Source organism: Protopterus annectens, chromosome 8.part0 (genome assembly GCF_019279795.1).
Source record: "Protopterus annectens isolate FY-2018-M chromosome 8.part0, PAN1.0, whole genome shotgun sequence".
Taxonomy (NCBI): Eukaryota; Metazoa; Chordata; order Ceratodontiformes; family Protopteridae; genus Protopterus; species Protopterus annectens.
The window spans coordinates 1,389,299,731-1,389,317,806 of record NC_056741.1 but is presented as its reverse complement, the minus strand read 5'-3'; the positions used below and the strand labels follow the sequence as shown (position 1 = coordinate 1,389,317,806).

General features: G+C 41.6%; 1 protein-coding gene across 1 annotated transcript in view; it reads right to left on the bottom strand.

Moving 5' to 3' along the window:
- Window positions 1-12,752, bottom strand: part of LOC122809452 (nicotinamide N-methyltransferase-like) — a 130,608-nt gene extending 117,856 nt beyond the window's left edge. The window contains exon 1 of the mRNA XM_044080972.1: window positions 12,479-12,752. Coding sequence (XP_043936907.1) covers window positions 12,479-12,635 — 157 coding nt within the window. The 5' untranslated portion in view covers window positions 12,636-12,752. The remainder of the gene's footprint in view (window positions 1-12,478) is intronic.
- Window positions 12,753-18,076: the final 5,324 nt, after the last annotated feature.

Below are 18,076 nucleotides of genomic sequence, written 5' to 3'. Positions count from 1 at the left end.
TGCTCAGAATTAGTTGAATGATGTAAATATCACTGAACCTACAGACATTGCCAACATACTGGCTGACAGGTTAAGTCGCAGTTCTCCCAACTGGAGGGGTATCTACACTAGAGGATTGTAGCCCCCCAAACATCTCCAATGCTGGGGTGAGAACTGCTCTATCCAAGGCGGAAAACACTTTATCAATGGGACCAGATGGTGTCCCCAGTTGTGTGCTCCATGAACTCAATGAGGAATTACACCCGCAGTTAGGGCAGCTGTTTAATCTTAGCCTCACCTCAGGATATGTGCCCAAGGAGTGGCATACGGCAATGGTGGACAAACTTCACAAAGGAGGTGCCTCCACCAACCCCGGAAACTACCATCCCATCAGCTTGACAAGCCTGCTCTGCTAAGCTATGGAGAGGATCATAATGGGAATGATAAATGAAGACATAGGGGACTTGCAGATGTTGGATCCAATCCAGTTTGGCTTTGTCAAGGGCAGATCATGCCTTTTAAACTTGGTTGACATTTCATGACAGTCACCCAGGCCATTGACGTAGGCAAGGCAGTCCACACAGCCTACCTTGACCTGGCAAAGGCTTTCGACACAATACCCCACTCAGGTATCATTGAAAACATCACCAGCTTAAATGTAAACCCATACATCACAGGATGGGTTGCAAACTGGCTAAGTGACAGAACACACAGGGTCAAAGTTGCTGGTGCCATGTCACACTCCAGAGCTGTCACAAGTGGTGTCCCACAGGGCTCAGTCCTGGGCCCACTTTTGTTCAGCATCTACTTTTCAGAAGTACAAGCAAACACAGGAGGATTATGGCTGACAAAGTTTGAAGATGACTGCAAACTGGGAACCATAGTTGGAAACCCATCTGACACAGACATCCTTCAGAAGGGTCTCATGGACACAGATAACTGGTGCCAGAGCCATGGCCTTACGTTAAATGCTAAACAATGCATAGTCATACCATTCGGGAACAACAGGGTTACCCCTAGTTCCCATCTAGGTGGCAATCCTCTAAGCACAGAAGAGGTTATCAGGGACCTGGGCACCCAGGTTGACAGTAATATTTCGTTTGACACTCACATTGCCAGAGTAGGCCTGGGGCTGTTCCTGCTATTAGGAAAGAGGTGTGACCTGGTAGTGTCAGGGTGCTGATGTGGGCTTTGACCCTGTTTTCTATTACAGCACTGATATCTACATTCTCTATACTGTGTGCGTTTACACTGCACGCATTTATACTTCTGGCATTGGGTAGCATTACATCTAGGTTACTATCCCTTGTGGTACCTATGAGGTAGGTTTGTGTTTTTTGTGGTTTATGATTGGTGAGGGTGGATGTTAGTCGGGTCCTCAGGTGTGCATATGGTACATGGTATTACATTACTTAACACATGGCATTCATGCCTCAGGTGGTGCTGCAGGGCTGCCTCTGTCGGATGCACATACTACACTCCTGTACATGTTTGTAAGCAGGTTGTGTCATGTTAGGCATCCCTGTTACTATATGAGTGAGTCAGAGCGGTATCAGTCCCAGTGTTCCTACTGACCAAGTGTATGTGCTATCGTTGCCTCTTTGCCAAGGCCAGGGCATACTGGGCACGCCTCCTTCTGCCTACTGGGACAAGGTCAGGTTGTTCCTCCTCCGAGTCACCCTCTGCCTGTGGTGGCCTTGGCAATGGTGGGGGGATGTTAGGCCCAGCCCTGTGCTGGTCCTGCTGCAGCTGTTTCCACAGGATCATATTATGTAGCATAGCACATATCATGACCATTTGGGTACATGTAGTTGGTGTGTACTGCAAGGCTCCACAAGATGTGTCCAGCCACGGAACCGTGACTTGAGCAGCCCAAACACACGCTCTATGACATTACGTGTTTGTGCGTGTGCCTCATTATGGCGTTCCTGTTCAGGTGTGTGTGCATTTCTGATGGGTGTCATCAGCCACGGCTCAAGTGCATAACCTGCATCGCCCACTAGGTGTCCGTGTGGGAAGTCCCCACTGGCAAATGATTGGTACAGCTGCGTCAGATGCCAGATGTGGGAATCGTGGTAGCTCCCAGGGCAGCCAGCACACACATTCATTATTATGCCCTGGGCATCACACACGACCTGGCAGTTGATGGAGGGGTATCCCTTGCGGTTAATGTAGACTCTACCCCGCTCACCAGCTGGTGCTTTGATGCATACATGCGTGCAGTCTATTGCACCCAGCACCTCAGGGTATCCCGCTATTTGCTGGAAGAGACGCATATTGCTGGCCACAACCTCCTGGTCATTAGGGACATATATATGATCACCGACATGTGCTGACATGGCATCCAGGAACTGGTGCAGTACCCTGGAGGCTGATGCCTGTGATATCCCCATCATATCACCAGTTGGTCTCTGGAAGGTACCTGTTGCTAGTATTCTTAGGCCAACACATACCTTGGTTTCCACTGGGATGGGTTCCCCTCTGTTGGTTCTGTGTGTGAGATGTGGCCTGCACAGCTCAACAATCTGCTGCAGAAGGTCTCTGTCCACTCTGTAGCGCTCTACTATCTCCAGCTCATGTAACCCATGGTAGATGACCATGGGCCTGTATACTCTTCTCCTTCTCCTCACTCTGGGTTGTCTGTCAGCATCTGCATTGTCACCACCCTCAGCAATTCACCTTTGCCTGATTATAACAGCTATGGCAGCCCCTAGCATTTCTGCTCTGAGTTCAGCTTTTTTCAGTTTTCAATTCTGATAGCTTACTTTCTTGCAGTATCTCTTGTGAGAAACACCCTGCACTGCTCTTTGCAGTGTTTTAAGTGCTGGGTTGGGCTTCTAGTCTGCCTGCATAATTGCCTGCTTCCAATTGTTTCCACCAATTAACTCCAGCAGTATCCTCTGGCAGTCTCCGTGTATTTTGGTTGTTTCCTGTTTCCTCTCTGTTTCCTGAAGGGGAGCAATGTGCACACCAGCTTAAACACGCTCACAGTCACTTACACGGTGTGAACTAGGCTGATTCATGTTAAAACGCGTGCACATTGCCTTACACACGTGCACGCCCGCACAAGCTGTTGTAAACGGTTTGCAACACGCTCCCATATGTTGAGCCTGCCTTACACGCGCGCACACGTGCGCATGCACGTATTTCAAGAAACTTTGAGTGTAGGGATAGCGTAAACATTCAATTTCTTGACTTTCCTAGTGTTCTGTTGGGACACACCTCCCTCCCTGAAGTCTGTCTGTCATCTTTCACCTTACATTGCCCTCCAATCTGGTACATTTGTATCTATCCTCCCCCCCCCCCCCCGTGATGTCACCTACCTCTTACTCTGTTCTTCCCCCTTCTCTAACTCTTACACTACTCAGAAAGTGCTCATTACCTATGTGGCAGTGTGATTCAGTATTGTAACCCTCATTTACATAGGATTGCCTAGTAATGACTAGTTACATGTCTTACATGGAGCTTCCCCCCTTGACAACCACTAAACGGAGGCCATATTGTTTTGGTCTGCAAGTCCCTCCATTGACATTCCATGTAATACATAAATCCCACAATTGTGGGCTTATAAGCCGGTTTTAGTTTTAGGTAGCACCCGTTTGCGGGTGTGTGCTGCAGTTAAACCTCAAAATCACGTGAAAAAAAAAAGTTATATAACATATTTTTGCAACAGTTTTTCATGCCAATGGCCACATATTTGGCCATTGGCATGGTTAATGCAACAAATGCACCCTTTATTTGGAGCTGACATAGCTCCGTTTTAATTTGCAGAAATGTACTCAGTTGTCAGCTGAGTACATTTCTGCAGCTAACACGTCCGTTACACGGACTGGTTTCTGCTTCGTGGATTGCTCAGATACCTCATTTGCATATCTTTGAGCTGCAAATGAGGTATTGAGCATTTCCACGCCCAGTCCATGTAAGAGACGTGTTAGCTGTCTCTTACACGGAGATTTGGGCTGTTCCTGAATCGGGAGGCTTACACGGAGGCTTACACTACTCTTGAACTCCGTGTAAGCCTTCCTGAATCTGGCCCTGTGTCTTTTCTGTTCACTGGATATTTTGTACACTTGTATTTTCAACCAAAAGGGGTAATATCCTCTTATTGTATACTAACTGCTATAAAGTCTACAATCTGTATGCTACTACTTTGTAATGATTCTCTTGTAAATTTTTCTTCTATCTGTAAACTTAAGGAGTTTTTCAACCCAGGACTCCACTGAAAACAGACACTTGTTGTCCAGTCAGACTATCCTGGCAAACAAATGTTAAATAAATAAATAAACCCTAAGTCCTGGGACCCACTGCTTGCATACGAGTTTCAGACTACACTGACCTCAGGGAATTTATGCCTAATCTGACCTCCTACCAAAAAGACAGATGAGACCAGAAATGATTTGCTTATGCCCATCACTTAATTACTGCTAAAACAGAACCTAACTCACTCGATTATATGTTATATGTTTTATCTATGTATGAATGCTATTTATGGCTGAGCTATTGATATTACTATTGTTTTGGTGAAAGCTTTTAAATATATAATTTATTTTTGGAGGAGATGTTTACATTGTCACTTTTTATCATTTCTTGTATCATTTAAATTTGCCATGTCATTGTGCAAACCTCTAGGAAGCAGAATCAAAGTGATCGATTGGGCTATGTCCATCATCCCAATTATCAAACAAAGAATTCAATAAATAAAATAAATAAATAATAGAACATTTTAAGGCCCTTAAGGGAATACACAAAGTTCAAAATGGAATAATCTAACATAAAAAATAAATAAGTGACCAAGAAGCATGATTCAAACACAGGTATTTGTAGCCTCATCTATGGCACAGAAAGATATAGTCCTGACTACGATCTATTCAACCAGAGTTTGATTAGTGGCTCAGGCCCATGATACTGCAGTCTGGGAGAGTGAATGTGCCCTTCCTGTGAAGAGGGGGATGGGGATGGGTCCCAGCCAATTCTGCTGCAAATGCCAAGACCATCTCTGTTGCAGGAAAATAGTTGATGGGTGGTACAGCGGCATCCAAGCTGGTAACAGTAGTCTTTGACAGATGCATGCATGGAGCATGATGCAAGCTTTTAGAAGAGAAGAGGTGATCCCTACGATGATGTAAGTGCCCACACAACTACCCAATGGTAGGGGTTAGGGCCATTAATACAAAATGGTCTCATTGTTGGGATACTATGAAGAGTACCAAACACCCTTACGTCTGTCTGGATGATGGCCCTCCCTGGACAGTTCTTACCTATGGACTCTGAGGGAAGATTCCCCACCCCAAGGGAATGAATATGCCCAAGGTCAGCAAGAAAAAGGAAGAAAAAGCACATAGATAAAAAATTAAATTAAAGTTTATAGGAATTATAAAAAAAATTTAGGGAAAATAAGAAGATGGAGTACTGATCCATAACAGAATACTTATCAACTTCTTGCACAAGAATTCTGGGCAAAGTCAAGTCAAGAATAATGATATAACAAAGGTTCAAAAATGAGGGATAATTTAAAATATTACCCTACTTCACTTAAGACGTTACTAAAACAACAGGTTGTTGAATCAGCATGCATTTTTTTAACAATAAAAAGTAAGAAAGTATAATGCCTGATTGTACTGACTGACTGTAATCTGCAATGATTTACCAAATTAAAATGATTTGTTTTATCAAACTGTTAATTTAACAAGCTGCAATTAAATAAATGTTTCACAAACATTTACTTATGATAGTCTGCTAAAATTATTGTGGTCCCCAGAATGACGCACACACCTCCTCCACCATATTAATATTTATGCCATAAACAGTGTGCAACTAGTTTACACTTCCATGATTGGAAGCTTTTTTAATGTTATTTTTACATAAAACCATGGACTATTTTTAAACATTACTTTTTCATTTAAAATCAATATACATTTTATGAACAACAAAAGTGTAAAACTTTGATGTCTAGCATTAGTGACTGACTGTAATCCTTTCCATACATTTTAACTTTTGCTTAAGATTTCTGGACAGAGGTAAAAGGCCACAATCAGGGACAGATTTTAAAAATTACTCTTATAAACTTAGAAAAATGCTATAACTGCAGGTTTTGTATCAGCATGCATTTTCTGAAAGATGTGAAGTCTCATACTCAAATATCTCGTTAGTTAATGAGTAGAATCCTTAGTGGTTTGCCAGATACCAGAAATTTTATGAAGAACAGACAAAAATATGAAGCAATAATCTGGACATTCTGCAAAATTCTGGAGAGCTGACAGGTATGATCCTGAATGACTTACCAGAAAAGCAAACATTTTACAAGGGACAGGGCAAAATATGAAGCAAAACCAGGGATGTTCAGCAAAATTCTGGACAGTTTATTTATTTTACTGATTGCGATTTGCTTACCAGTTAAGTGGGCTGGTATACTGACTTTTTAGCCACAACCTGGGACTAACAGCATTAAACACAACAATTTACACAAGTACAAGAAGTCATTACAGTCATATGCATACTTTTAAGAGTTAAGAGGTATGTTGACTACTCCATCCATCCACAAACCCTTTTCAAATTTTTGCACATGGGGTTGGGGTATCACTTCAACAGTGACAATTATCTAGAGCCAATATTCAGACTGCTGGGTGATAAGCCCTGATGAGGTTGTTCTTTCATAAAACATAAACACACACACACTTTCACCCACTGAGTACCTTGATGGGTTTTGTCTCTCCTGTCATTTCATTGGATCTAGACCAATGCAGTAATATTGTGCTCTATTTAATTCTTCATTCATTTTCTTACAGAAGCTTTATGCAATTCAAGATCATCATAGGGGTAGACAGAGATTTCCTGACAAGTTCTATAGAAATATGCCATAAAAGCAGTTTAGATTCATAGATATTCCAAGGACAACAAATCTAATGACTATTCATGCATTGCTAGTACCCTTCCTCAGGCAGCACCTACTTTCTCTACGAGGATCACACCAGTAAAATTTGTGGATATCCATCTAGTCGCTAGTTTATGTTTTAAGTAGGATAGTGAATTGAACTGCTTAACATGTAAGGAGAGTTTATTCCAAAGGTTTGGGAGGTGCTGCCTTATAAGCATGCCTCTCCACTGTGCTGTACTTATCTGCTGGTAAAGACTTAGGTCCCTGATTCTAGTACTGGAGGAAATATTGGGCTGGTGGAGAAACAGGAGGTGCAGGACAACTGGATGTCCCCTCAAAAGTCTGTAAGAGACTAAATAAAGGGATAGAGCTCCCAGCATACCTGTGTAGCTCAGGGACTTTAGCCCTGTGAGTTTTTGATTAGGAACCTTTGGGATTTTGCTAACTCTTTGGTATGGTTAATGAGATACACCCCAAAGTAGGCATTGTGCTAAATAATTTTCCTGATCAGTGCTGAGTATAAGGGAGAGACTACTTCTTTAGACTGCGATGATAGTCACTTGGCAATTATGTAGGCTAAATAAAAGGAATTCCTGACAACCATACAGATGACTCCAATTAGGGATACAGACAACTGGCAAGAGCAGGCTAGAATTTATTGGAAAAAATTGCAAAGGAAGCAAGGTACTAGGAGCAAATAATTAGACAGGAAAAGGTAATAGAATGGGAAGAGGCCAATAATTTATTTGGACTACAGGCTAGAGATTGCCTTCCCTATCAATGACTGATATGAGAGTATAGGCAAAGAGAAAGAAATAGGGGGAATCCTAAGTTTAAGACCAGCACCGGTAGACTTTTTAGGAGCATCTAAAACAGAAGCTGCTATTAAAAAAGAATAATTAGTACAGCATATAAAATATTGCATGATAACTATAAGAATCAATCAAAGGAGGTTAGAAAGAATTAGGAAGAAAGACTGAATAAGTAATTCACAAAGAAACAGTGGTGGGATATGGGTATGTCTCCCAAATGTGCATCAAAATGTAGAATATTCATGATCTTTGCTTGGAAGTGTTTGCATATGTATTTTTATACTCCAAGTAGACTCCAAAGAATTTTTCCTCAGGTAGACAGCAAATGTTGAAGGTGTGACAGGGATGAAAGAGGTCATTGGGAACATATTTTTGGGAGTGTAATGAGTTGGCAGACTTTGAACGTTCCCTCCAGACTACTTTATCAAAAATACTAGATGAGTAAATTGGTATAACTAAGGAAATGATTTTTTGAGCTATGATACAGAATCTGAATTGCCTAGACATAGTAAGACTTTGCTGAGTCAAATTATGGTGGCTGCCAAAAAAGCAATTACTAGAAAATGGAAATCAAAGTCTAAACCAACTGTACTAGAAGTAGTGAATATAGTTACAGAGATAAAACAAATGTAAATCGGATCTTTACAAAAGAGTAGGAGTAAATTACATAGAAGAAATGGGAATTGTGGGAACAATACATGCAGAATAACATCCTGGAGGAGGAATGAGGTCTAAAAGAAGGCAGCATTTGAATGAGCCTCTAATGTTTGACTGATATTGACTGGATAGATTATGTAAGGTTCATCAAAAGTTTTTCTAAGGGAAGGGGGTTAGTTGGACAGCATTAGGAAATTTGCCCTTTTCCCCACTGTAGTGCAATCTCGGAGTAGGCATATATAAGTAGTTTGTGTTACGGTCGGTGTGGGGGACAAGAAATTTCCTTCCCTTAGAAAAATGTTCACTTGGAGTGAACGCTCGATGAGCAGCCATTCGCTGGAATTAGTTTTCAATTAATTAATGTAGACCCTGTAGAAGTGAAGTATAATGTTTGCAACTAAAAATATGTCAATATGGTTTGTTTTCATTTATATAAATGTATGATTGCCCATGTCATAAGTGATAATTTAATAAAGATTTTCTTGTTAAAAAAAAGAGAGAGAAAGAGGAAGCAATCAGCCCAAGTATCTAGGTCCATGACAAAGTTTTCATTGTGTAGAGGTGTGGTATTGGCTATACAGTATGACAAGAGGAGAGGATGTCTACAAAAAGTGATACTTTTTATCATCTAGTTTGAGCTCATTTTAGCAGACCAAGGGTTTACTAGGAAGAACTCATTCAGGAGAGTTTGGGTGTCATGCTCTGAGTTAACAGCCTCCAGTTTGCAATCATCTGCAAACTTTGTTATCTAGAGGTTTTGACTCTTCTTTACTTGGAGATCTGAGAAGTGAATATCAAAAAGGAGATGTTCTGACACTGAGAACACCACTGGTCACTTTCATACTGATAAGGCAACTGTGACTTGCATTGGGTGGGTTCTGTCTTTCAACCAGTTTGCTACCTATCTTATCACACATTATTCAGTTTTAAAGCAATTTGCTTCTGTATGAAGCCAGTACGGAGAATGGTGTTGAAGGCCTTCACCAGGTAAAGATAGACCATGTGCACTGCACAACCACCATCTACAGCTTTTGTAACCCTTTTGAAGAAGGTTACTAGGTTACATAGACAGGATCCGCCATCCACAAAGCCAAAGTGTTGAAGGTCACGTCTAACAACAGTCTTCATATAACAGTTTATGAGGTTAGTTATAGTACACCCCATAGTTTTTTTGCATATGAAGCTTATAAGGCTGATAGGACTTTAACTACCTAAGTCAGTTGTAAAGCCATTGTTATGGAGGGACAACCCCACTGCAGTGCATCACTCATCAGGCACAAACCCACAAGCTAAACTTAAGTGAAACAACTTGAGGAGTGTGATTGCAAGGGCATGTTTAACACTACTATTCAACCAGGTATATATGTAGCAGTAAATAAAGATACAATTGCTTGTTTTGTTTTTTTCCTTATGCAGATGCTAAAGTGTTACAAAATGTTTTTAAATGGGGCAGTCCCTGGCAGTATGGGATATTTTACTCTGTTTTTTGGTGAAATGAAACTCTAGAAAAAGACTCAGTGATCCACCTGCTGTCCATTGTTCCCTCCACATACCCCCCATTGTGCCCCCTACTGTCTCCCATCCTAGCCTTGCCACATTTTTCAAATTTTGTTTCTTTTTTTTGTTACAATTATGGCCAGGACAAAAATCATAACTAACTAAAAACATTCAGTCTTATTCTTTTTCATTGAAAAAATAAGTTGTTCCCAAGGCTTAATGGTAGAAGTTGACAAAAAAGTAGTTCTCAATAATATGAGAAGGTAGATGCTTGCAAAGATACATGAATCCTATCTTAGGATAGTGTCTGCCTATCTGCCAAAAAAAAAGACAGTGACCTTCTGTCTATCCTTTTCATATTATATTGGGATAAAAGTAAATTAATAAATAGCCAGCTTGCCTCTTCACCCCCCACCCCCCAAAAGACAACTGCCTTCTATGTATTCATCTGACAACCGGCACATAGTAACATATTTTAACATGTTTATTTCAGATAAATATTTGCAATATGCCCTTCTCCTTACCTCTCAAAATTATCCACCTGTATACACTTCTGATATGTAATAATTGTGACAAAACAGAAACAATTATCACAGTCACGTTTTCCAGCCTGTTGCTTCTAGACAGTACACTGCCCCAACACAAGCTGTAGTGATGCTGTGTGCATATTTGAGGTATGACTGTGTGAAAAGTTAAATATTATATATTTCTCTCCTAAAACGTGCACGCTGATTGGCCAGCCCAACCAGCGTGCCCGTTGTAAATCCCTCAATATACTAACGGAAAAAGGTCCGGTCACCCGGACTTTTTCCGTTAGTAGAATCTCGCTATGTTAAAAGAGTTTAACATAGCGACAGGGTTTAAAAGCAACGGAGATCTCCGTTGCTTTTTAAAGCTGTCTCGCTATGTTAAACTCCTTTAACATAGCGACACAATAAAAAGCAACGGAGATCTTGCGATCTCCGTTGCTTTAGCTGTCTCGCTATAAATGGGTTTAACATGCGAGACAGCGTTAAAACGGATATATCCGTTGCTTATTTTAAAGCTGTCTCGCTATGTTAAACCCATTTAACATAGCGAAACAGTAAAAAAAGCAACAGAGATCTTGCGTTCTCCGTTGCTTTTGCCAACTCTGATGTACTGCGAGGCGCAGTACATCAGAACTGCCGCACAATACCAGACAGCTGCGGAAGGGCAGTAAACAGACATTATACAATGCCATTATTTAAGAAAAGTAATTATTTCTTTTCTTAAATAATGTCATTATATAACAATAACACTTCTGGGTGTGGGTAATGCTGGATTTACACGGTTGTCTTTGTTTGGTCCCGAGGGACCAAACCACGCCAACCATGGGTAAATCCAGCATTACCCACACCCAGGCGTGGGTTATTGCTATAATGACCACACTGTTACAGCCCCAGGAAAGCCACAGTGACCTTAGGTACATGCTGTACATCTGAGGTTCAATTTTGAGGAAAATTAGAGAAATAAAGACCACATTTTCCTCACCTCAAAAAGTTAGTGTTCTTCTGTGTACACCTCTTGAGTTTTGATTGTGAGGAGAATTTAAGAAATAATAATCTCACTGTTCCCATCCCCATCACCCACAAACACAAACTATAGCAACCTTCTGTGATACACCACTGAGCAAGGACAGCTGTAGAACAGGTGTGTCCATGGCAGAAGCTCTCAATAAGCCTGTGTCAAAGTCTACTTTTATAACCTGAGTTGTGGATGCTGCCACGATCTAGATGTTCTGCGATGCACTTTATGTCTTATCTTTGAAAGTTAATGACTTGTAGTGTATAGATCACTACACTTACGCTTTGAAGCTGAGGGAACAAGCATACTTGTTAAGTACAATACTGACATCAGAAATGTTCTTAAGATTTTATTAAGTACCTCTTAACTACTGTTAAGCTGTGTTCACACAAAAGAGCATTGATAGCAATCTGTGCTCACCACAAAAGAGCTGTGAGAAGGTGTTCAACACTTCATGTGGACTTTGAATGTTTAACAGTCTGCATGAAATGTTTAACAGCCTCCCACCACCCTTTGTTTGCCAACAGTAAGTGTGTTACATTACAACACTACTGCACTTTTTTCTCTAACTTCTGAATACTAGATCAAACACAATGCGGGTGCAACATTAGCTTCTTTTGTATGTTTCTATACATTTTTGTGCAGTCATTTCAAATGTAACTCATATTTACACTATATACATCTGGTGTCATACATATGCTTTTATTATGGCAGTAGACAGCTAAATAACTGCCATTTTAGATTACTAATTGTCCCCTTTACCTTACATTCCCCTAGCCTTCTGAATCTTCTGACACCCCTGAAAACCAGCTGTCTCTGCTGTCAGTCTTCAGTTTCTGAGCAGCCTGGCAAAATTGGGACTGTCTTTAAGTGTGAACTGAGGCAGAACACTGATCTGCTTGTTAAATTGTGATGTTGAGTTAAAATTGTACCTCTTGACACATTTCTTTGCTTTTGTGCCTGTTTTATTGTTAAAATGCCCCTGCTTTAGAATACCTCAAGTACTGTAAATCAATTTATGAACACATTTAAAGCAAAATTAGAAATAGTTTGCAACAGTCTTGTTCCTACAAGATGTGAATTAATAGCATAACTGAAATACAAGGAAACTTACCTGAAGAAAATATATTAAATAAATTTGTCAGTTCAAAACACAAATGATTTCCTTCTTCAGGGCATCCAACTGCAGAAGAATAGTATGTTTCTAAATAGACTCTGGAGTTGAAGAATTCTTGATAAACTTCTCCTTCTGTAAAACTGCTGCCGTCCATTTTTCCTTACGTTGTGGAGTTCTGCAACAGACTTCCCCTTCACAGCTCAGTTATGCTGCTGCACAACGGATCTCCACCTTAAAACTTCAGTAGATCATGTGACAATTTTAACACACTGGAAATTCCAAAAATGTGTAACTGCACTATGTGGTATGGGATCTAGATTTACTTTCTATTTCCTAAAAATGCTGCACAGTTTTCTGTAGAAATCAACTTCAAAGAGCTCGTGTGGTCAAAGATATTAAAAAGAAAGCTGGAATTCCAGTTTCAAAACACAAGTCTTCATTTTACAGAGCTTTAGGTGATGCAAATCACTTGTACCGGAAATTAAAGCTCTTGCTGAGAAGCAGAATATTTGGTGATCTTCATATACTGACATTTCTAACGATATTTAATAAATTACTGTATATTCAGGCACCCCGTCATTCTTTTTTGTGAGAACTGTTTGTTTAACAACCGAGCTTGGATTCTGCAGCACTTAACCATTTGTATTTTGACTGCAAACAAGACCTTTGGATCTGGGATAATGTTTTTTCTGCCTTTTCTGTCAACTGAAGCTCAGTTTAATATGGCATTCCCTTTTATGGTATATTTTAAGTAAACATATTAGTGGTGTGTTAAAACCTCTCATTTTCCCATAGTAATACTTTCTAGCTTTTAATTATGTCACTTGGGATGTTATGTAATAATATACTCATTCACTTGGTTTCTAAAAGCCTTAAAAATGCTTTTGTTTTTATTGCCAGTGGAAGAAGGAATACAGCACTAAATATTTCTGACACATACTAATGCTTGTCAAAAGGCAGAGATGAGAATGTAACACACTTGGCCAGCTAACCACTCATAAGGAGTGGCTTCTGGCCCAGAAATTATAGTTATTGGCCGTTTGTGCAGTTTTCCATCTCTCTCAACTTCCTGATTTAACAGCCCGCATTTGTACTTGTTTCCCCTTTCCTGTAATTAGTCTAGTCCAGATACAGATTTGCTGTATCCAGGACTGCTGATAAGCTTCTGAGCCCCCAAGTCTTTCTGTGTTGGAGGGAAGCCTTCTAGCTTATCAGTGGGAGTGGTAAGCACTAGGTAGCATATATACCACAAGAGGAGTAGTTCCTGGCACAGAAATTGTAGTTTATTGGCTGTTTGGATAGTTTTTCCATCTCTCTCAACTTTCCGGTTTAAAAGCCCACGTTTGCACATGTCTCCAGCCTTTCCTGTAACTAGTCTACTCCAGATACAGACTTGCTGTTTCCAGGACTGTTTGTAAGCTTCTGAGCGGTGCCCAAGTCTGCTCTTTAATTTTTCCCTTAGATCTACTAGTTATCTCCTCTCCTGCACTTCTACTAGCTTATTAGTCTAGCACTTTACCAGACTTCTTGTAGCAATTATTGTAGTACACAGAAGTACTACCAGCACTAAACGTTCTACAAGGAAACAGATTCAGTACTTATTATCAATGCCCACCACTCCAGGCATGTCTAAAGGTCAGTTCCCTGTGCTTTTTCCTATTAACCTGGTGAACTTGGGCATCTAGAGGCAATGTAGTAACTGCGTCATGTAGACCGACAACCCTCTCCTCTTACCTTTCAACACTCAGACATGTGAGAGATGCACTTATATATCCAAATTGGAAGGCACGCACTCTCCAGCCAAGACCGGAATAGCTGGTCAAGAGGAGAAGGTCAACACTAGCACCACACCACATGGAACACATAGCCCTCCAGAGCACACACCAGCACTGCCTTCACATAAAAACATAAAAACACAAACCACACACCCACCTTCACAGATGCTCTCAATAAAAATCTACCCAAGCAGCAGAGACCTCCAAGGCAGAAATGCACTCGACCACCACAGCACAACACTAATCATGAGACACATAACTCTCCTAAACAGTGCGCCACTCAACCAAAGCCCCTAAGGCAAAACAGCAGCCCCAACACTCTAGTCATAGGTGACTCGATAGTGAGGCACACTGATGTCCCACTCACTAGGTTGAATAAGAAGAAAGTAACAGTCAGCTGCCTGTCAGGTGCCAGGATCCACCACATAACACACGCACTCAGGTTCCTCAACAGCAGGTACAAATATGACTCTGTCATTGTACATGAGTGTGTGAATGGCCTGAGACATACCTCCCTGGACTACATGAAAAGGGACATGGAGGAGCTCTCGAATTATGCAGCCCAGGTGGGTATGACCCTAGCCCTAAGCAGCAGCCTACCATCACCCAGAGTTATACCACAGTACAAGCAGAAAATGATTGATTTCAACAATTGGCTAAGTTTCTGGTGCCATTCTAAGGGGATCCAGTATCTGTCTGCCTGGGATGATATGATTGACAGACCTCGATGCTTTGCCAGAGATGGCCTGCATCTATCACCCCTGGGCATCTGGATATTGGCCAAGGCTCTTGCCACCCCTATAGTGCCTTTTTTAGGCGGTGTTCCAAAGACCAAATTACCACTGTAACAGCTACAAACAAATGCAATCTGAGGGTCATGTTGTTCAATGCTAGAAGTCTAAATCTCAAAATGCACTCACTCGAGGCACTCCTTAAAATGGAGAACATCGACAATTGTTCTGCAACAGAGACCGGGTTCAAGGCAACAGAAAGCACCCCTGCACTACCAGGCTATAACTCATTCCACACCTTTCAGCCTCAGAACCTGGACTGAAGCTCCAAAGGCGGTGGTGTTTCCATATTGATAAAGGATAAATATACCTCCAGACTGGTAGCCCAGCATAACGCATCAGAGATACTTCAGATACAGCTAACACTGAATAAGACAGCTATTCAGGTCGTAGCCTGCTATAGGTCCCCAACCATATTCCAAGACTTACACTCCACATTCCTATACAGCCTGGAGAATATTATGGTCCAACATAACACTCTCTTACTAGGCGACTTCAACTACCCCTCCATTAACTGGGTAAACTACTCATGTACCAATACACTTGCCCAATGTTTCCTAGAGATTATTAATTCCAATGCTCTGGACCAGATCGTTATTACCCCCACAAGAGGTAGGAACATCTTTGACCTGGTCATTACTAACATGGGTGACCATTGCTGTACACCAGTAGTCAACTACTCCCTGATTAGATCCAACCACAAACTAATCACCTTGGAAATCTACATCCCCCCCACCCCCCCACCCCCACAAAGCTAGCCACCATGAAAAACTTCTCCAAAGCTAACTTTGGCCTCCTAAAAACAGAGGTGGCTAACTTTGCGGCACCCAAGCAAATGGAGAATAGTTGCGTGACCACAGAATCATATACCAATGTACTGTACAAACACGTACACAAATGCATGGATCTCCCCATACCCAATACAACCAAGATGCTCTCTTCCAAAAAAAGGAAGCCAATCTGGTGGTCCCTTGCCATAAACAAACTCTACAACAGAAGGAGGAAACTGATGCGGAATAAGGTAAAGTCCCAAGACTGGAAAAACTCCTTTATCGGACTCAGCAAGAAGTTGAGATCCCTCATCAAATCCTCTAAAGCTAGCTATGAAAACAGAATTGCAGCAGATAGTAAAGACAACCACAAGGCCTTCTATAGTTATGTAATGAATCTCCATGGCAATACCCAGATTTTCTCTGAGCTACTAGACAATGGTACCTCCTATACTAAGCCAACAGATATTGCCAGTATACTGGCCGACAGATTCAGTGCCAACTTTACCCCTCTCTCCCCCGAAAGGACCAATGACAATACTAATAGATTGCCAGGCACCAAGTATTAGTGCTGCACAGGTAAAAAAACACTGTCCAAGGCCAAGAACACAGCTTCTATGGGACCTGACAATATCCCTGATTCTGTTCTACATGAACTACAGAATGAAATGGCACCTCAGCTGTGTGCCCTGTTTAATCACAGCCTCAACTCAGGCTTTGTCCCTACCAAATGGCACACTGCTACACTCATCCCTCTCCACAAAGGAGGAGCGACTACAGACCCTGGGAACTATTGCCCCATTAGCCTGACGAGTCTGATATGCAAAGCTATGGAATGCATCATCATGGACCTAATAAACAAGGCTATAGGGAATCTCCAAACTCTGGATCCCACACAGTTTGGTTTTGTGAAGGGTAGATCATGCCTGCTCAACTTGGTTGACTTCTTTGAGTCAGTCACCAGAGCTGTGGATGAAGGCAAGGTGGATCATACAGCCTACCTTCATCTGGACAATGCTTTTGATACAATTCCCCACTAAGGAATCATAGAAAAACTCACTAAGCTTGGCATCAATCCCTAAATCACTTGGTGGGTTGCAAACTGGCTCATAGATGGAACCCACAGTGTGAAAGTAGCTGTCTCCAAGTCAGACTGATGACTAGTCATGAGTGGAGTTCCACAGGGTTTGGTCCTGGGTCCTCTCCTGTTTGGTATCTACTTCTCTGAAGTCCAAGCCAACACAAAGGGACTATGGCTGACAAAGTTCGCAGACAATTGCAAGTTGGGAGCTATTATTAACTCCCCAAGTGATGTTGACATCCTACAGAATGGCCTCACTGAGACCAACAACTGGTGTCAGAACCATGGCCTTAAGCTCAATGCCAAAAAATGTGTCGTCATCCCCTTTGGAAAAAAAACAGTTCCCATGAATAACCACATTGATGGTAGTCCACTGAACACAAAAGGCATTATAACAGATCTGGGAACACAGGTTGACAGCAGCCTCTCTTTTGATCACCACATTGTCAATGTGGTCAGAAAGTCCTTCTATGTGGCACATCTCATTACTAAGGGTTTTGCATCCAACAAGAAAGAGGTCATTGTCTCCCTCTACTCTTCCCTCATTAGCCCAATCATTGAGTACAATGCTCCATTTGGCATGTACCTCACTAGACACTTGAACAACTGGATAGGCTGCAAAAGTACCTCACAAAGAGGATCCTAGGCCTTAAACACTTGTCCTATATGGACAGACTCAAAAAACTCCAACTATTCTCTGTCTAATATTGCCTAGTTAGAGGTGATCTCTGCTTGACTTACAAAGCCATGACTGACCCAGCTCTGTTAGAAATGCTACATCAGAAGAAATCCCAACCCCTCCACACCACACGCTCCAGAGACCTCAACCTCATTACCATAATTAACAGAACATGCTGGATGGACAGGTTCATAACCCAGAGAGTGCCCATGCTATGGAAGACTTCCCATACATGTCAAGCAGAGCACCTTGCTGACCTTCTTCAAGAGAAATCTTGATGAGTGGATGGGAAAAAGAAAATTCACCCCAGGGATAACTCCTGTGCTCTACTCGACAGAGGCACTGGGAACTAAGGTCAGGTGGCACTATCCCAGGGTAATCCTATGGCTAGGCTTTAAAGGCCCCAGAGCCATTAGCCTAGTACACACCTATGAACCTATAAAGACTTAGGAAGTGGACTGTAAAGCACAAAGGGAATGAGACAGCAGTAATCTGAAAT